General features: G+C 45.7%; 1 protein-coding gene across 4 annotated transcripts in view; it reads right to left on the reverse strand.

Moving 5' to 3' along the window:
* Positions 1-260: 260 nt before the first annotated feature.
* The window catches only part of SLC24A3 (solute carrier family 24 member 3), a 104,901-nt gene continuing 84,208 nt past the window's right edge, over positions 261-20,953 (reverse strand). For 2 of the 4 annotated variants that reach the window (XM_027653991.1, XM_027653990.1), the window contains exons 15-16: positions 12,902-12,967; positions 10,146-11,924 (exon numbers count right to left, since the gene is read on the reverse strand). In XM_027653991.1, coding sequence (XP_027509792.1) covers positions 11,775-11,924; positions 12,902-12,967 — 216 coding nt within the window. In that variant the 3' untranslated portion in view covers positions 10,146-11,774. Of the gene's footprint in view, positions 417-10,145; positions 11,925-12,901; positions 12,968-20,953 lie in introns of those variants that run through there. The other 2 variants (XM_027653988.1, XM_027653989.1) reach the window with 2 other exon arrangements.

The following is a 20,953-nucleotide window of genomic DNA, read 5'->3' on the forward strand; positions in this document are numbered from 1 at the left end:
TCTGCCCTTCCAAGGCACAGCCCCCCGCTGCCTCTGCTTCAGCTTTTGGGAAAGCACCATGTGCTGGGAGTACCTGTGTGCATCCACCTCCCAGTGCCAAGGACTGGGAGCAGCAGTCTCAGGAGCTGTGCAGCCCAGCAGCAACTTGAAGGCTGCCCCATTTTGGGCAGCCAAATAATTTTATTTTGGCACTAACAGCTCTAACCATTAATCAGCTGTTTTCCAGGGAGCAGCTGACACGTCCGGTGGGAAACCTCAGGTGGGAAGTCTCACCTGGAGCTGGGAGATGCCTGCACCAACCCCTGAGGGCAGTGACAGAGCTGGATGGAAACGCCTCAGCCTTCCTGAGGTGCACAACCCCACTGCTTCAGGACACCAGGCAGCCCCTCGTCCTGCCCTGCAATCACACACTCCTTCTGTTGGAACAAACAGGCCAAAGTCAATTGGGCAGAGCCAGGAGGGAGATTATTATCTGCAACTCAGAGAAAACAGATCTCTTATTTCAAAGCAAATAGCTTTTGGGGTAGCAAAGGCACAAGTCTGGCCTCTGTAAAGCAAGCCAGAAGTGACCTCCAAAGGGAATATAAACAGGAATTGTGCTCTAGTTTTGTATCTTTATGATGGATAAAGATGGTCAGGTGGGAGAGAACAGTTAGTTTTCTTTTCACCACTTTGTACTTGTGCTCTGATGCATCTTTTTTTTTTTGTTCTGCACTAAGAATCCACATCTTTGCTTAGGCAGGGTTTGTGATGGCTGAGGAGTAACTGCAAAGACAACATAGAACAGCTTCGAAAAAAGCAAAAGTGAATACATGAAGATGAATATGTACTCATCCATACCTCCACCAGTGAAAGCAATGATGGCTTGCCTTCACACTCAGATTTCCCTAACTTTAATGAAAGTGGTCAGAAATTCAATTACTCCCTGATCTCTGAAAACCAATCTCTAACTTTCCAGGTTGCAAGTTACACCAAATTTTCTGAAGTGAAGTAATCACAAGGCAGACTCAAAAAGGATGCATATTTGGCATATCACTGTGGCAGGGGGTAAGGAGTGAGAGTATCTTCAGATTCCAACAACCAACTGGAACTGCTCCAAATTGTGACAAGCAGTAAGATTATCTTTGAACCAGAAAATGAGTAATGGGGAATTATCTACAGAGACGCAGCATCTGTATGGATTCCAACATATGTTTTGGGTTGCCAGCACGCAGAGTTGGAAAGCAAACAATCACATCAATGGAAAATATTTTCAAGACAACTGCTGGGCCTGCACTGATGAAAGACATTTTCTGCATTAACATCAAAGGCTGCACCTCATCTCTGCCCTCCTGGGCAGAGGTGCAGGATCAGCATGTGTGCTTTTTCTGCACTGCAGGACTCCTCTGCACCTGGAAATAGCTGGGCACGTGTAAGTAAACACCCTGCCTAAGATACACCACTGCTTCTCGTGGACATGGTGGGCACTTCAGAAGAAACAGATCATTTTGTCAGCAGCTGTTACAAAGACATAAGCAAAAGTGGTTTAGGTGAGGTAGCCAGACCCAATTACATGCCTTTTCATTCAAGGATCTCAGAATCTTCTGTCAGGGAAAGTATAATGGGAAGGGGGGTCAGCTGAAGTGTCCCAACCGTCTCATGGGATGAGGTAGAAGGAAGTCACCAAGAGAGGCTGAGTTAGGGGGGAAATTGCAGCTTCTTCTCAGCTGGTGCAGGGTAGAAAAGCAGCACAAGTATTTCCCTCTCTCAAAGCATGGGCTTCCAACCATCCCTGTCCACAAGTGCTCTGCAGCACCTAATGGAAACTGGCCACATCAGAACTGTTATAATAGCACCTCTCCCTCTTTGTTATTCCAAGCATTACTCAAAATATTACTCCAGGAACAGCTTCAGAGGGAGGACTGGCTCTCATCACCGTGGCTCTCAACGGCTGAGCGGTCACAGGCACAGAATCTGCCAGCTGGGACAGTGACAATCAACTCCCACTTCCCTGCGCTGGAGGACAATCACATCAGTGCAGGAATTTCACATTTGTATCGTTGTAACAGAGCAGAATCTGACTCCTTCTACAACAGCAAATAAAATTCCCACAGTGTTTGTTTCTGCACGGCCCCCCGACACGAACACGTCCCACGAGCCGGCCAACTCCTCGGGGAACTGCTGTGCTGCACACCCCTCACAGCACACACACACCCAGGGGCACGGGAAATACCAGGCATAAAAACTCCCTTTTCTTCTGCCTTCACTCCCTGATCCAAAGATGACAGCAAATAAGGGGTACAGAGTATTCTCACAATTGTGCAAAAAATGAATAAATCGCTGAGATTGAGACCCACAGGGGTGCTCCACTCCTATGTCCAAGCACACCCTGAAGTGTCCAGTTAGTACAAAGAAAGGATATTTTTATTGATAAACATTATATTGTCTTAGTGTAGATGTCTGACACATTATTAAATCAATTGACAAAACATTTAAAGTAATTCATTCTAATAAAACTTTTTGATATTCCATAGACAATAGTGCTGTGAATTTTCTTTATAGTATAACACATTAAAAACCACAGAAATACAAGTTTCTAATTTCATAGGTTACCAGCAAACAGAGAAAAATGCATGCTTTCATTTCTGTTAGATTTGTAACTTACACAGGCAAGTGGAACAGCTATGCATAGAAGACTATTCTACAATAAGTTATAAAACATACAGAAAGACTGACCTTATAATACCTGTACAAGTATGACAAAACCATTGTAACTCATTTCAAAAGGTAACAAATATTTTGTCTATGGCTCCACCGTTTTAACACTTTCAAGCTGACTTCATAAAAAGCTACTTTGAGTAGAACCATGTTATTAGAAACCACTGCTTATTTTGTTTTCTGGCTGGCTGTAAATGAACACACATTCAGATGTGCATTTGCACTCAGCTCCACCTACGTTTTCTTCCTTGTGGTTAGAAGCATCACAGAATTTCCCCCAGAGAAGGAACCCAGACAGTGTCGTTTGATCCCCAGTCACACACAAGGTGCTCCTCCCACTCACTTTTATTGCTGTGCTTCCTGCAGCTCGGACAGCACCACAAAGCAGAGAACTCGTCCTGCCCACGATCCAGAGACTGGCATGGTCTCAGCAGTCTGCTTCAGAACCAGCCACAGCAGCTACTGCCTTCAATGGCCTAAGACTCCAGTAACAATGTCAAACCAACCTTTCCATTACAGCCCCATCAAATTATCATGTCCTGAATAGCTGACTGCTGGGCCACGAGGTGATTGAACCCCCCCAGACACACAGAGAGCTGGCACTGGGCTCTCCCCGTGTGCCTCAGTGATGCCAGGCTGACCACAGGGTGCAGAGCTGGGCTGGCTCTGACCGGGCTCAGCAGCACAGGGACAGCCCCACCTACACACAGCAGCTGGGGCTCGGCTCTGGAAAAGGCTCAAGTGCCTGAAAGGGGCCCCTCTGTGCAAAGAAACCACCTGTCCCCAGAGCAGCTGACTCACTCCTACAGGGACATACCTGCAAACCCACCCCAGCACAGGGGCACCACGGGCCAAACCCTCACAACAAACGAGAAACCAAGAGAAGCTTCTCAGGAGAGCCTGCACCCAACAGCACCCACTGCCCTCTGCAGCGAGCAGCAGCCTAACAGCTCTGAGAACACAGACACGCCTTCCAGTGCACAATGGGAGCTATGGGAAGCGCTCACCTAAGGAAAGCCTGGCCCAAAAAGCTGCTGGATGAGCCAGGGAGGAGGGGGTGGCACCGGAGGGTGGGGGACCACGCAACTGGTGCAACATACTTGAGGACTAACTGCTCTGCCTGCTCACCTTTTTGTTCCAGTGGGATCCTGATTTACCTGTGCCTCAATTCCCATCACCAGGCTTGTGCTGGGGTCCTCAGCAGAAGTGACCTTTCTTCTGCAGGGTTTGCTTGACACGCACCCGTGTCTGGGGCCAGGGGAACCATGGACCTGTCCTCCTGCATGTCCCACTGGCTGAAGCTCTGATGGATGCACCAGTAAGAGGAACACCCAAACCACCGCCAGACCTTGCCCAGAGATTTCAGGTTGCACAGCAAAAAAATCAAACGAAACCCAAATCCCCCAAAACATACAAACATCCTCCTAGTTTGCTTTCAGTTTTGAAAACAATCGATGCGAGGATGAAGGTAACCTACCATTCCTTTAGTCATCTCTCACACACACTGCTGCATTAAGGACCTAGTGAGGATTCTCAGCTCTACAAGGGCAGACAGCGAAGTCAATCACACTGTTCAAGGGGACACAAAGTAAAATTCGTCCCTAAATCTTCAATGCACTGCAAAGTTCACTGCACACCAGCTCACCTCTCAGGCACGAAGGCTGCTCTACTCTACTGTTTGCAGCTTGGATAGGAGTTGAAAACATTGGTTTGACATCTCTCTTTCCCTCTCCCTAACAAAGGGACAAAGTACTTGTCACCTTTCCTGATGAAAGACCAAGAGTTGTAAGGATCAAGTACTATCCAGGCAAATCTCCATGTAAATGCAACCCCTGCAAAACTTGCCAGTATCCTAATTACACAACAGCCAGCTTTTTGTGATGCCATACCACTCAGGGGCCCTCACTCAGCAGTGAGAATCACTGAGAGAAAAAGGCTGTTCCTGAGCAGCAGGGAGGAACACCTTGGCTGAGCTCTGTGCCTGACAGAACATGGGAGCCTGCTTTGTGCAGAGCTTGAACATTACACAAACCTTCATGAAAGACTGAGGCTGAACTGTTTGCAATCAGCCTCTATCTCCCTTTTATTTTCCTTCCTAATCTGAAAATTCTTCAAGTCTTTAGAAGCTGGTAAAACACAGGCTTCCAGTCCCTTCTGATACATTTTCAAAGCCCTCCATCGTTGCTGTTGTATTTCCCACTAACAAGCCCTACTGTAACCCACACTGACAGCAACGATGTGATTGTTGTTCTGCACTGGAGACCTCCTGACCCAAACCAAGGCAGTGCAAAAGGGGAAGTGTGTTTGCAAGTGCTGGCACTGTTTCACCTGCAGGATCTGGAGGCAGAAGGTCCTTGCCTGCTGTAAATGGTAACAACCTTGTCAAAAAGCTGGGACAAAAAGGCTTCACCCAAGCGTTTGCTGGCATCTGTTTTAGGGAGATCTTCACATTTAACCAGAGCCAATCACGTGCTGTTAAAAAGAGCCGTGGAAAACCAGGCAAAGGAAAATTACTTGCTTACTGAAAGCAGATAACTAAGAAAATAAATAAAAAAAACCCTGAAAAATAAAAATATAAAAATCTACTTGTGGGTATCATATGAAACACGAATTTTGATTACTGCAAATGGTACCTTGTGGCAGTGATATTACAAACACTGAGAGTGCAAGGAGTATTTGTTATTTATGTATTTCTACTCTCAGAGATCAAGAGGTGAGTACTGCAGAAGCATCTTTGGGTCTCTCGGGATTCCTCAACTTGTCTACTAACACAAGTTATAAGAAGCATTTGAGAAGGTCTTACCACTTTTTGTGGACACTCAAAAGGATGGAATGATGCTTTAAATGGCTTAGTCTGCTTGGTCCCTGATCCAGGGACATCTGGCTTTAGCTTTAGGAAGGGCCTGAAATTAGGTTCCTAAATCTTCTGCCAGCATGAAGAAATGTTTTCCTGAACCAGGGGCTCAGCTCTTTGTGTATGATAAATAAATAAATAAAATGCATAAATACTCCACAATAGAATTTCCTGACCTCTCCATTGTCTCACACAAGGTCCTTTTGCTTTTTCAAAGCTGTCTTTATGTTCTGCAAACGGAACCTCAAATGAATAACAATAATTACAATTAGAAATATTACTGAATGGAAACAGATAAGCTGTTTAAGCTTTTGACCTGCTATATTAGAGATATGCAACCGGCATGTGCCGCTCACAATATCTGGCTAATACAATGTGGAAACAAACAAAAGCCTGCAACCATCTCTTGAGTTTATAAATAGGTATGTGTAAGTCTATCTTAAATACTCAGACGCTTACAGCATCTTAGCAGTTGCCATGATAAGACTTCATTCCTATGCAGGGACAGCTGGTTACCACAGGGCTTCAGTTTATCAACACTGGACACATATACTTTACTAAGTGTATATGTATGTGTGTGTGTATGTTGCTTGAATATAACTCTGTGTTCATACATTTAAAAAAAATAACGCTAAAAACCTGCCAGTGAATTACAGGGACTTATGACTGAATCCCTCAGTAAAACTCCTGTAGCACAGTCTGGCTTCACCAAGTGTCAAAGGCTCAGGTCAGATCTAGAACCCCTTCATTAGATCAATTATGTCTCTTTGTATAATGCCTGTCTTCCCACGAGGTGCAAATTTCCCTTGAAAGAGCCTTGAAAAAGGTGTCATGGCACAGCCCAGCACTTACACAGATCTGTAACCAACTGCAACAATCCCCACAGGTTCAGGCATACAATATTCCCCCTCAACTGGCAATGGAAATGTCATGCTGAATTGCTGCTGTAAAATTATCACGTTGACTTTTAGCACCATTCAAATCCTACCTGGCAGACAAAGATTAGATTGACAGGATTTCTGTCACGTTGTTTCGGTGTGGAAGGTTTAAAATTTGTTCTCCAAGGCTATTACAAAAAGTAAAACAAAACCCTACCTAAAATATACCACAATAAAGTCATTTTAGCTATATAAATACATTTAAAAATCTGTTGTTTTAAACAAACTGTGCTTTTTCAGAAGCTTTCCTGAAATTAGATGCTTCTGCCCAAACTTGGATAACTTGGCCTAGATCTCAGGCTGTTTCAGGCCAGCAAATAATCGATTTCACAGCCAGTTTATATTCCCAGTGCACAACAGAACAGACTGTCATTTCTTACCCCATTGCTTTCCCCGTGAATAAAGTAAACTTCTCCAAAAGGCATGGATTTGTCCACACCTGAGCTTGGCTGAGGACATTCAGCCAAACAAGTCCAAGCAGTTTGGGTAGAAGTAGATGCATTTCAGAACTGTGCTTCAGATTTGAGGCCACTAAGTGCTAACAGAATATTCATGTAAATTCCCTTAAAGGTGCTTGTAGTATTAATAGCCATTCATTTATTCAGGTAAGAAAATAAAAAAGTTCACTCATCTTTTAAAAAATGCAGTGTCCCCATCCCTTCCAGGACTCACTGCTGCTAACACATCACTGACCTACAACAGTCACTGGGGTTCTGCCCCTGATTTAACAAAGGTCACATTTCACTCAAGTCCCTGAATACTGAAAACTCTCTTCCTGAAAGGAAGCCTTGCATTCTGCTTGGTGCCTCCGTTCGGCACACACCCAGACTCTGCAGCTCCTGAAATCTGAAGTGGAGTGGCTGAAGTCTTTCAAGAATTCAAACTTCCCCCGCTTTCCGTAAAAGCTGGCTTTAAACTGATTCAGTTAAAGTTGTACCAACCTGAAAGGGACATTCTTACCTGGATTCAAGCCTATTTCAGACTAACTTGCAGTGACCGCTGAGCAGGTGGAACGTCGTGAGTGCAGGGCAGAATTAAATCCAGGTAAGCATGGTCCACTGAGATTGATTTTTAAAGTATGTATTTAAACAAGTTTAAAGCTCTGGTGGTCTAACTTTGAAATAGATAAACCTCACACTACTGCATCTCTGTGAACTTTAACTGAAGGGATTAGGGCTTCCAAAAAATCTTAATATAAGAAACATTTGTCAATCAGCAGAAACCTACGGTTTTCCAGAAGTTATTCAACAATATTCAATGTAGGTTTTACTCACAAGTATTAACATGGTTATTTGGAAAAAAAACACATAAAAATTCCTGTTCTGACAAGTTGCTCCACCTACCTTGAACATTGTTTTTTCTAACACTAGACTGCTGTTCTACCTGACTTGCTCTGTCAGGAAAAAAAGCCAGTCTTGCATCTCGTTCTCCACAAGCACTATCATCATAAATCCAAAGCTAATCAATCGATTTCAGAGACACAGCTGAAGACACAAAGCTGAAAACTAAGCAGGCAAGTGACATCACAGCAAAACCAACACATTATGCCAGTGAAAGTCTCCTCCTGTGCACACACTTCAGATTGGTCCTCCTACTGCAGAAACTACCAAAAAGTGCAGAACACAAAAAATAAAATTAAAAAAAAAAGGCAAGTATAAAATTCACCTTTGGTAGGGACAAAAGCAGTTTTCCCAGCCTGTCTTAAGACCACCTCATATCATAGCCCATCCTAGCACTGTGCCTTTGAACCGCTGTCGAAGGAAGGCCATCCATGTCGAGCCAGCCAAGGATCACATACTGACAGCAAGTCAAAGTCAGAGCTGCAGTGAAGCCTCTCAGCTGAGGAAAAGGCTCTTTAATCTCCCTTTGAAATCCTCATTTAGAATCCACTGAAGCCGCTAGGAATGGTAACAAAAACAGCTGACTGGTGGAAAGACCAGAGCAGCCTCGGACACGAAGGTGACCCTCGCTTTCAGAAGAATAAAACTGCAAATGAACCACAATGACACTAAAACCCCCAGCCCAAACCAGCCCAGCTTCACTAGTGGTTCCCTCCAGCCCCCCAACTCTGGGCCCCCCCCCAGCCCCTCAAACTCCCTCCTTCCCCCAGTCAGCACCCCCCGGCCACCCACTGCCCCAGTCCCCGAAGGCTCTGCCAGGTTCCTGCGGCCCCACATCCCAGTGACAGCCCACGGCTCGGCCAGCAACGGGCACAGCAGGGCTTCCCACTGGGTGACTGGAGCCAGGTGCTGGATGGCCTCCAGCACAGTTGGGGACTTCCAGAGTCTAAGCTCGTGAGGGGAGAACCCCTCAGAACTCAGGCCCCTGCCAGACTCAGTAAAGCTACGGACACGCACCGCATCCGAACGGAACTGTCCGTGCCAGCCCGGGAGAGCTCAGGAAGAATGCAAACACTGCTGGTTCTTTGCTCTGGGGACTTTCCCACAGGCTTTGGCTACGCTAACAAACGTGAGAGGCGCGGGCTCCTCCAGCAACCACAAGCAGAAGGTGCACGTTCAGTGGGTCTGTGGCGCTCCAAAGCGGGCCTGCCCTCGCTGATGTGGCCGCACGTGGCGAGCGCACCTCGGGAGCGCGTGGCAGGTCACCTGAGGCACAGCTCACGGCAGATCAAGGTGCCCTCTGCTTCTGCTGAGAACAAGCGAGTCACACAACATTCTAGCACAGCACACGGACATCAAAGCAAGGTATTTCAGGTTTCACACACAATGCAAAGCTACGATTACTACAGTATTTAATGCACAACAACAGGAAAAGTTCCTAAAAAATACTCATGCGGTTTTTGTGCCATGGGATAGGTAATGGCTATTTCGTAGAAATAGATCCAACTGGCTCCATTGGAGCAGCAGTATAAATATTCAAAATAGAAGTAATAATAGGCCCTGATATGAAACTTCTCTCCTTTTTTTTCCTTCTGCTAATCTGTCCCTTCTGTCAGCAAGGACACACTCTGCTTAGGAGCCTCTGCATCTCGCTACAAGAGTAGGCTGTGTTTGGGGGGTGGCTTTTAGTGGCACATGCCACATAGTTGCCAACATTGTTTAATTTAAGGAAGTATTTTAGGCATTTTAGTGGTTATTATTATTGTTCATCTCATTCACAACAACATCAACAACAACAAAAGAAACAAGAACCCAACAAAGGAAGGTACAGCGGGCTTCCTAACGCGAGAGGACGTCCCGTGGGCACAGGTAGGAGAAGGCTGCTCAAACAACAGCTGCAGAGCTCAACAAGTAGCAACACAACTGTTCTCCAGAACGAAAAAGGACAATGCAGGCACATCATTGACTCTCTCTACTGCCTGTCCCTGGGCCCTTCCTTCTTCTGGCCAGGGATCCACCAGCACACGTCGTTCACACACGGCTTTTCCCACAGGACTCCGCTGACAAGCACAGTGCCAGGAGCTGCCAGTGCCTCCCAGTGTCCAGCATGACAAGGAAAGAAGGAAAATCAGGTGCTGAGCTCTATGGAAACCAAGGGCGTAAATATTTTCATTTACAACATTTTGCCAAAAGAAAACTCAAAAAGTGCAAATGAAATAAAAATTGGCTTTTTGTCTGCAAATGGAACATGACTCTCTTCTTTTTTCTTTTAACTTGGAGTTCTTTTTTTTGCTGCTATAGTTTAGGGTTTGGTGTTTTGGTTTGGGTTTTTTTTTCCCTTTCTTTTATGTAGGGTTTGTTGTACCTTTACTATTAACATTTGCCACTGTTTGTACCATAGACAAAAACATTCACCTAGCTGGTAGTCTCTTAGTACATTTCATAGTAAAACATATACAAGAAAGAGGAGAAAACATACAAAAGGGATCAGAAGTGATCAGTGCTTAAAGTAAATACAAGAGTCGCAGTGGCAAGAATCCACAGTATCGATACATATCAACGAAGCTGTGATGGCCTTTCCCAGGGGGTGGAATCTGCCTGCATATTAATACAGAATTATACAAAATCTAGCTGGGATACTGGAACAACGAAGAGCTAAACTTTCACAATAACTTAAGATCTGTGAGCAAGTCTGCATTGAAGGTATTCCACATTTTAAAAAGTGCCATCTCTGTCTGTGTCTTCCTCCCTCCCAAAGGAAGGGTGATGAATCCACATGATCTGTTATCAGATAAGTTCAACTGCTTAAGATGACAAATATCTGGCCAGGTCCAGTGTATTCTTCAAAGAATGGCAAATTAGGACTTCAGTAACTATGTCTGTGCAAAATATGCCTCTTTCCTCTTAAAGAAACCAGTGTCTGTAACTCATTTAGAAAAGTTTCCACATGTACTCATGTCCTTCTCAGAACGAATAAGACACGAACAATTGGATCCCCCCAAAACAAGAGATCTGATGAAGCAGAGAAAGTTCTGACCTTCCACGTCCACGTGCAGACCATTAAAAACCAGGGCACCTTGGCAGCCCTCCTGGGCAATCAAACTATTGCTTGGAAACGACACAAACGCCCTAGTAACGAAACTCCAACATTCATAGTAAAATGGTAGCAGTGTTTACCCTTTGTATCCACATTTAGCTTGCACTCCTCATCACACTTGTACAAGATTCATTATTTATAGTAAAAAGTCATCAGCTGTTGCCTTGACAAACTTCTTTTATCCACTTCTATGCTGAGTATCTTGAATTGTATTTCCATTTTACAGTGCCCTGTGACCTTTGGATTGTTACAGGAGACCCAGTGCTCAGAAGGAGAGGATGCAAGACAGGACGTTGATCTCTGGCCAGTAAAAAAAAAGAAGAACAAGAACAACACCCCCCCATCAAAACAAACAAATAAAAAACAGCAAAACCAAAACTAAAAACAAACAAACAAACAAACCCCCACAACCAAAAAAATTCCCATGATTCTCCTTGAGAGTCAGCCCCTGCACAACGTACCCTCTTCTGCATTGTAGCAATAGTCTTAAGTCATAAATTAATTAGTCTCCCATCAAATAACTTAAAAAAAAGAAGGAATTGTAGCAGAGCAGTTTTGCCTGGCTTGACGCCAGTTAGCAGCCAGTTCATCGAGTCGCAGTCACACTGTTCAAAATGTGAGCTAGGAAATCACATGAATGTTGAAAAAAAACCTCTTCACATCGATGCAGGATTGTTCCAGGTTGTGGGGGCCGGGGAGAGGGCACACCTAGATGGGGCCACGGGTCCTATGAAGAGCGAGCAGGACGTGTGTCACGACTTGGAGGTGCCCCACGCTGAGGAGTCGCCCGCCGTGGCTCGTATTGCACAGGTAAGAAGGAAGCTCCTCCCGACAGTCACACACCTGTGTTAGTGATCTCTGCACATGGGCAAGTTCACAAACGTGAAAACATTGAATTCTGTCATGATGGAGAAACACAGGAAGATGCCGTAAAGGGAAAGGCACACACACCCTAGCTTCTTATCCAGTTTCCATTTGTTCATGTGGACACCGAAAACCTACAATAAACACAGAGTAAGCCACCACAGCAGGAACATTTTGAATAAAGCAGTAAATCCCCTCTTCAACTACAGCACCAAGAAGAGGGCTGTCCCCTGACTGATGATGATCAGCTGGAAGCAATCACAACCCAAGTTCTGCAGCAAGTGAGCTGACCACAGCTGCAGTAAATCAGAACAGCAGTCAGGGAAACCACCCTGACTTTTAACATCACTTCAGCTTAAGTTTCTGCAGTGGATTTCATTTCGGCAAGAACAGTCCCACTTAATTCAATCAGAAAGGCATTTAAAGGCCAGATTCCCTTTTCATCACTCAAAATGTTTCATGTGCTCCTCTGCATCTCAACCTGGAGTCACACACTCCAAGCCTGTGCTTGACTTTGCACAGTTTGCTCTGGCTGAAGATAAAAGTCTTGTGTATGTGGGAATTGTTCTGGTATGCAACACACAGGACTCCCCCCCTATAGCACCTGCTCTCAAGATTTGGAAGATGTCACACCATTCCTCTTCTCTCTGTCATTTCTGGGAAAGGTCAGGGAATATGAAGCACTGATTTCAACAGAAACATTGCCACGTCCAGGCACTATTATTTTTCCTGGACTGCATTATATTTCAGAAGGATCCTACAGAGGACCAAGCACCCTGTACAGCATTTTGTCTGTCTGTCCCACAGGAGAATGGGCCTCATCATGCATCAGGGGATCTGCTTCAGCTCTAGCATAAGAATAACTAACGATTGCTAATGGCTCTGCCAGGCTCCTCCCATGCCAAACACACAAACAGGAGTGTCACCCTGTGACTGCTGCAGAGTGCCACATCGAGGTCTCAGGAGGTTTACAGCAGCAGTGACTGCTCCTATCCCTTAACCACAGACTCTGCAAACACCACTTCAGCTGGAGGTGAGGAAGGAACGGGTGAAGAAAATGTCTATAAAAAGCTCTCTTTTGGAAATGAAGAACAAAAGACCATATACATACTGTGACAAAAACAGATGCCAGCAGGAGACCAACAGAATAGATAAGTCCTCTGCTGTTTAACCGAATCTGTAAAAAAAGGAAGTTTATAAAACCATCTCACAGTTTCAAGCAACAAGATTTCTCTCTGCTGATATTTCCATAATCCTAAACTGCTGACTTGTTAAACACTCGCCTGCAAGTTGTAAATGGCAAGGCAAGCCATTACATCACAGGTTATTTTGCTTACTCCCTGTTTTGCAAAAGAAGAAGGAGCATTATCAGAGGAGCATCCTTAAGGCCTGACAACATTTGAAGGTCTTCTACTCCCACGAGGGCTTTGCCATCACTTGCACTCACAAACACCCCCCCATCTGCAGAGCTCTGCTGCTGCCTGAGATTTGCTGTTCCCTTCACATGTGTTAAAATACTGGCCTACACAAATGGCACGTTTTCCTTCTTTACTGATTTCTGACATAATAAAAAAGGCTACAGCCGTGATGATCATTTGTTCATAGAGGTATTCCAGGATTTCTTTAGGATATATGCTGTAAGGGTATGGATGTACAGCAGGACCATTCTATTCCTAGGACCATTACCTGTAAAATGCAGCATTAGCACTAGACTGACTGTCCAGAGAAATGAAGGATTTGGATTGCTTCAGGGCATGAAGGTCAATTTTGGGACTGTCTGCATTAACTGAAGGTGAAAAATGTCATGATCCTATAGCCATTGAAAACTCCAGAGACAGACTGGTCAGAAAAATCCTAAACTAACTCTGTTAGTAACTAAACTAACTCTGTGTAACTAAAACAAATTAAAGCCACCTTCCCTGCTACCCCAAATGAACAGCAGCTGGTTAGGAAAGACAGATACTACTTTGCAATAAATTCCTGTCTGGATTTTGGTCAGGAATTTTGTTTGACCAGTGCCAGTATCTGTAAAAACTCACAGTATAAAATGTATCAATTGCAAAAGGATCTACAGGAAAAGGAATCAAATGAAGAGGATAGAATTACTTTAGCATGGAAAATGTCTGAATTCAGCCTGAAGTGCAGACACTGCTTCTCTGTTACATCTTCAGCCTCCATAAAACCAGCAGACCATCCCAAAGGCCTCTGTGTCTAATTTGCTGAGGACAGTGCTTCCAAAGAGAAACGTTTGGGGCTGCTTTCTTTGGACTACCTGCAGGGCTCTTCCTTGCAGGTCATCCAGGGGAATAAAAGTTGCTATTAAAGATTGTTCAGAAGTTGAAAGTGTATGCTAATTATTTATGGCAGCTTTACAAATGTAACAGCAACACAATTTATGCTGTTCCTATGCAGGCAAAGCAAAGGGGGCAACCCACGTGAGGATCAGCTTCCCCCTGCAGGGTCACTGCTTCAAAAAACTTGAGTTTCACTCCAGCCTAACAGTTCCCAACCTGGGCCAAACAAGCAACATTCCTGGCCTGGGATCTAGCCCAGCTCCCACTGCTGGGCAAAGCAAAGAGCTGTTAATTAACCTAAATAGCAAGCACTTTCCTGGCAGCCTTTCCACATCTGCATCTGCCTGCTCCAGAAAGTGATCCTACAGAACCACGAGTTGTTTTTGTACAGTACTGAGGAGTGGCTTTGAAAGAGCTAAATCCAAGCTAGGCTGAATCCCCACTGTTCACATGTGCCTTTTTTCTCTCATTTTACTTCTCCATTTGCCTGAAGGATCCCTCCATTCTCCACAAAGTCTGCTGAGCTCAGACTGACTGCATGAGCCAGAGGAGTGATGCTGGAGCAGCTCTGCACCAGCACCTTCATTGCTCTGTGCCAGTCAAATCCATTTGTGTGCACGGGGCAACTCCACAGCACGTCTACTGCAAATCCAGTGCCTCTGGAATTATGGAATTACACCCAGCACCCACCTATGCAATCCATCTCCCAGCCATCCTAGGGCTTTGGGAACAGTCTTACAACAATGTCTGGTTGTTCCAGCTGTCTTTCTGGGGGTTTTTATTCACTTCTCGTTGTTTTATAGCCCTTCTCACATGCTGTCTTTGTCCTCTTCTGTCCCTTTTCTGCTTGTTCTGTGGCATGACAGGGAGATGCCATCACCTCCTGAAACATCTGTGGAATTCTTCACAGCTTTTCAAGTACTTTGAGCTCACCAGCAAGGTTTTTTTACCCAAACAGTTGCACTTTTTCATCCAGAAATTCCAGCTGTGATATGCATCCAGTTCAGCCAAATGAGCTTCCTGACAAACCCCTTCTTTTCCTGCATTTCACTTTGGACTACACGCTGCTGTTTCACTAATGTCCCCTCAGACTACAGCTTTGAAAACACACACTTAACTGATGAACTAGTCCACTTCTGTGCTGATCACTGCAGCCTACTCCATTCCATGACAGACTTCTAACTGTGAGCACAGAAGCTTGGAGGATTCTGAAATCTGGAACAAAAGCTTAAGAAAAATGTGTCCTTGATCTGTCAAGTCAGAGCAGAAATCAGTCAAGCAGCCCTCTCATGAGAGGAGTGACATTTCCTCCAAGAGGCAATGGAATATCCTTTTTCAGAATACGTGGCAATGTGGAAGTTTAGGGAAAACAAGGCCAGTAAAACATCCAAAACTCGCAGTAAGAAAGGAGATAATTTCAGGTTTTGGCAAAGGCCAGAAAAAGAGCCTCAGCTGGAGTCTTCTACATTGCAGAAGGAAAAGCCCAGTTCTCTGTTCATTTAAGAGTAGGAAATGCCTCTCCCCCAGGACAAAACTGTCTGCAGACAAAGCACTCCCTCATATAGAGCAAGGAGGAAAAATCAACATTCCCAAACTCTCCTCTGAGGTCTGGCTTGTATCTAGGGGCTAAAGCAAGCCAGAAGAACGCTGTTCTGACCCATCACACACGGAAAGTTTGTGCATTCCCAGTCTCCTCTGCCAGACTGACCTCCCTGCTGCTTGTGCAGCAAAGATGCTGCCACCAGCTCCAGCCATGCCCAAGCTGCTGCAGCAGGAAAGAGGTGACCAAGGTTGAGGCCAAACAGCAGAGGAAAAACAATGGAAATAAAAGTGATTCTATTCTTCAGTTCTTTTCTGGTAGTTGCTGAAGAGAAAACAAGGAGTTATTGCCAGAACTCAGACTTGTTTTGCTTCAGGGTCCAAATATGACAGAAACTACCCCAGTAAGGAATTTTAGAAGGACTCTGCTACCTTTCCAGTCCCTCAGCTGAAAAAGCTGCAGGTCCTCTGTATGTCTGGGGATCTTTTTCCTGCAGTGCCTCTGTCTGGCAGTGGAAATTCAGCCTAAATCCATCCTTCCCCAGGTCTTGCCATGAGACAGTGGTCTCAACAAACTGGAACTTCAAACACGTGCTGCATTCCTGCATGTCTAAGTGGAATTTCCTTCTTAACCCTCTTTTAAGACTCCTAAGAGAGCGGGATCCTGGGTTTGTTCTGTATCACAAAATTCACTTTGCAGAGGGTACCCACCTGGAGTGCTGCACATGGACAATCAAGGTATCACACAGGAGATACAGGGGCTAGAGCTGGAGAGAATTCCTGTAATGCCTGGAGATTTGGCAAGGACACCTTTGTTCTGCACTACAGCACAATCACCCTGATCTCCCTGTCATGGAACCGGGGAGAAAATACACTCACTACATGCAAACTACTCCAGGAAGCTGGAGGGACTAGACAGTGGCTTCAGCATGCACCTGCTATGCCCATCCACAGGTTTTTGGGAATCTGACAATAAATGAATCCATGAATACCTGCCAAGTTGCATACTGCTGCTGCAGTGATGCCAGCACATCACGCTGCAGGTGCTACTGTGGCAGATGGAAAGAGTCTGGCAGCTCAAAGCAGCAGGAGCAGTAACAGCTCCAGAAGAGAAGAGGGATGCAGTGGGAAGCAGGGACCTCCCCAGACACTCAGTCACCACCTGGTTGCTATTCTGGATCCTAATGTTTGCCCCATGACTGACACATCCATGGATCTGTTCCCTCTCTTCCCTCAGATTTCAGGTGGACTGTATGCAGGTACCTGGGCCAGAGTGAGGCAGGGGACAGACACACAGATGTTGGCTGTGAGGAGATTAAGGCCAGCTTTGTCCTAAAGTACCATTCACCCTCGTGCCTTGGAATTAAAGCAGTGAAAAGCAACTGGTCAGCGAGGAGCAAAGCAATGATGCTTCCCATCTCCATGTGTTTCTCAAGTATTTGCTTCCCTCTGGATTCTTGGATGCCTAATAAGGCTTGCACTGGGATTATTCCTGCTCTCTCTAGCTGCCTGTTTGCATGGAAGGAATGTCAAGTCTCTAAGACTTCTGGTCTGCTGTCAAATTTTGCCGAAACTGGCTGAATTATCAGGCAGAGGAGCGATGGACTGACACGATCATACTCCCAAATGCTGATGTGAACAAATGAACCTGGCTCTTTATCCTTAGGCTAAAATTCCTGCTCTCTAAAATAGTCCTGGCTGATGTCTGGTTTATATGCAAAAAAATATTCCAGAGGGAAGCAACTGGATGCAAACATCCTTCCAACTCTGCATATGCCAGGTCCACTAGGGAGGGATGCTTGCTGGGTTACAGAGTCAGCAATGTGTCCAGCACTCAATGCTGGAAGAGAGGAGAAAGTGAGCTCTGTCAAAGGACTCTCTAGGGCCAGAGGGATGCTGCTTTTCCTCCCAAAGCCCTGCTGGCATCCCAGATTAGCTGTGTTGATAACAGAAGGCCAGAGTGTCTGCAAGAGCATGACCTCTAAGCAGTGGACATGGAAGCTCCAGTGGGAAGCACAGAGGAAGGCAGAGTTAGTACCTGGACATTAATGGGTGTTCAGAAACAGTAAGGACTCTTAAAATAGTAAACAGATAGTTGAGTTAGAGACTAGATATTGTAGAAATAGAAGGGATCTTATGTGGAAAGTCTGATGTTGGCTAGAGCTGCCTTTCAATGGGAAAAGTGTGGGTGGCCTGGTCCAAGCCAGGAACTGTGGAACTGACAAGTGAGCTGAAGGCAAAGGGTGAGGGCAAAGCAGGACCTTTTCTTCTTGCAGGACCTTTCCTCAGTGATGATCACACTGAGACAGGCCTGGCTGGTGCATCAGACACACGCAGGCGAGGCTCAGTGAGTGGTACCAGAGACCAGTGCCCTGGCTCTGCACAGCTCTGCCCGGTGTGCCAGCTTCCTACAGCACAGCATGGGGGTCCAACTCCCTGGTCAGGCTGTCTCTGACTGCAGGGCACCCACATCCTACGGGGAAACGTTTCCTTCTAAGCAGAAAAACAGAAGAAGGAAAAACTCCTTCTCTGAACCAGGTGACAGATGCTTCCAAGATGCAGCCTGAGAAGAAAAAGATGGTTTTCCATTCCTTTCTTGTAACAAGGAAGGAAGAATAAAATAAATATTGAGCTGAAACATCTGCTGACAATGGGCCTGGGGAAGGGGTTGTCAGAAGAGAGGCACTTAATCACAATGAGATTTAGCAATTCAGCACCAGGACACCTCTCTCCAGAGAGTCACAGTTTACTTCCAGTTCTGCCATTCACCTACTGTGTGACTCCAGCAAGCCCATTTGTCTCCCTGACAGCCTCCCTCTTGCTCTTTTCTGGACTCATCTATTAAATCACAAGATCTTTCCCCCTCAGACACTATTCCATAGAGTGAGCTTGTTTAAACAACAAGGCCTGATTCCACATGAGGCCACTTCCCAGGATGGCTGAGAACGTTCAGAAAGCACCTAATGGCAGTCCCCAAGCTGCAGCACGACCACGGGAACAAAGAGCACACCCTCCTCTCCATTTCTGCATGGTAACCTGCCAGAACTCCTTACACCACCATTAACAGGGAGCAAAACTGTCCGCAGGGGATTCACAGTCAGGCAGCCTGGAACATGATATATATGTACAGATTTTACAGGGTATCATATTAGAGATATATACCACACTCTGGAGAAAGCCATGAGTGTGTAGAATCCCAGAGAAACAAGGCTGGAAGGGGCTTCTAGAAGGTTCTTCTGCTTTGAAGTTTAACTTCCAAATCACACGGTCTCCTGATTTTGGCTTCCACAAAAGTTATTACAGTTTGTTTACTAAAATGTGCTTACCCTCTACTTTCAGCAGAAGCTTAACTTTGCCACAGTCCACTTACATTAAACATTCTAGGGAGGCAACCATGGTTTTGGATCACTACACAAAAGTAATTACGGTCAAGGAAGCCCTTTTGGGCTTGTACAACTCTCTCCTCCCCTCTGTATGCAAGTCAGGGGCATCACCACTGCTTTGAGCAGTTCCTCTTTTGGAGGAGATACCACAAAGACCCATTTGGGTCCTGCCAAATACCAAAGGAGCAGCACTAAATCCTGACTATTAGCTCAGAAACTACCTAGTGCTTCTGACTCAGTGACATTTAGTGGACAACGGCTGGCCTCAGCTCATGAACCCCACCCCAGTTAGCAGGTCCAAGCAGTCCAAGGCTTGGCATGAGGGACCTCAGGGACCTGGAGCTCCACGTCTGATGCCCCTGCTGACCTGGCTGCCAGGCACTTGGGAACATTCCCAAATAACAACCAGCATCTCGGAGCTCTTCACACTGACCCAGCTAATGCCAGCCTTTCTTGGCAACTTAGTAATACTTCAATAACTAATTACCAATAACAAGAGGGTGAAAGAGGGGGCTTGTTTTGTTTTGCAGTCCAGTTACCCAAGGATTTGGAGAGAAATCCAGGAGCTGCAAGTGAAAACTGAGGAAACTCTCTTTGCTAATTGTGGGGCTGTTTCCAAGACTGCCTTTTCCAACCATGTGATCACACTGTACAATGGACATTTTGGGTGTGCAACACAGTAGTGATATTGTTATGCCTCCATGAAAGCTGGCTGCATCTGTTCAGCCACTCATTTTCATCCTTTTCTACAAAAATACAGATGAGCTATGGATAAAGACAGGGATTTTATTCCTAAAGATTGCTTCATTTTGGCACTCCTATACCCAGGAAGAGGGAAGATATGAGGAGTTAAAGGCTGGTCAGCCTGACCTTGAGCTCTGGGAAGATGATGGAGCACATAATCCTGGGAACCACTTCCAAATGTATGAAGGACAAGAAGGTGATTGTGAGCAGACAAACTGATGGAGGGGGAATCCTGTTTGCCCAGCCTGATACCTCCTGCAAGGAGGGGGACTCGCTGGGTGAGGGGAGAGCAACTAACATTGTCTATGCTGGCTTTGGCAAGGCTTTTGACTCTGTCTCTCAAACAACCTCAGAGACAAACAAAGGAAGAACAGCCCAGAACAGTGGACAGTGGAGCAGACTGACAGCCAGTCGAAGCACTGTGCTCCAAGCCCAGCTGGAGGCCAGTCACTGGGGCCTTACCCCAGGGGTCAGTCCTGCTTACTGTCTTTATTTAATGAGCTGGATGAAGGGGCAGAGAGCTGGCACTGTTCACCCAGGAGAAGAGAAGGCTCAGGGGGACCTTACTGATGTGTATTAATACCTAATGGGAGAGGACAGAGGAGGTGCAGCCAGACTCTTCTGAGTGATATCCACTGAAAGGACAAGAGGCAACACACACAGTTTGAAACACAGAAATTCCATTTAAATATAGCAATACTTTTTCACTGTGAGACTGGTCAAACAACAGAGCAGGCTGCTGAGAGAGGCTGTGGCTGTGCACACTCCACCCTTGGAGGTAACTCAGGAGCCAACTGGACATGGTCCTAAGCATTCTGCTCTAGCTGACCCAGCTTTGAGCAGAGGGTTGGGGACCAGACCATCTCCAGAGGTACCTGCCAACCTCAACAAGTCTGTGATTCTCCTGTCTTTTAACTTTGCATTCACTCAGTGACTGTAATCTTTCCTCTGTCCCACACTGCTGTCTGAGTGGTGTTCAGCTAACAGCAACAGCCACAGCAACCTCCATCTAGAACTTTGTAGCATCTCCTCCACTTCCTTCTTGGAAGGAACCTTGTAACAATGCTGGGGCCCAGGGGGTGGCTCTTTTATCATTTGGGAAGTAAAAGGTGAGTTCATTAGTGTTGGGTAGTTTTTTGGTAAAACAGGAAAGCTCTGCAGAGTTTTCTGCTGATGGTCATGCTCCGAAACACCCAATTATTT

This window comes from Corapipo altera, unplaced genomic scaffold (assembly GCF_003945725.1).
Source record: "Corapipo altera isolate COAL_440 unplaced genomic scaffold, ASM394572v1 70, whole genome shotgun sequence".
NCBI classification, from domain to species: Eukaryota; Metazoa; Chordata; class Aves; order Passeriformes; family Pipridae; genus Corapipo; species Corapipo altera.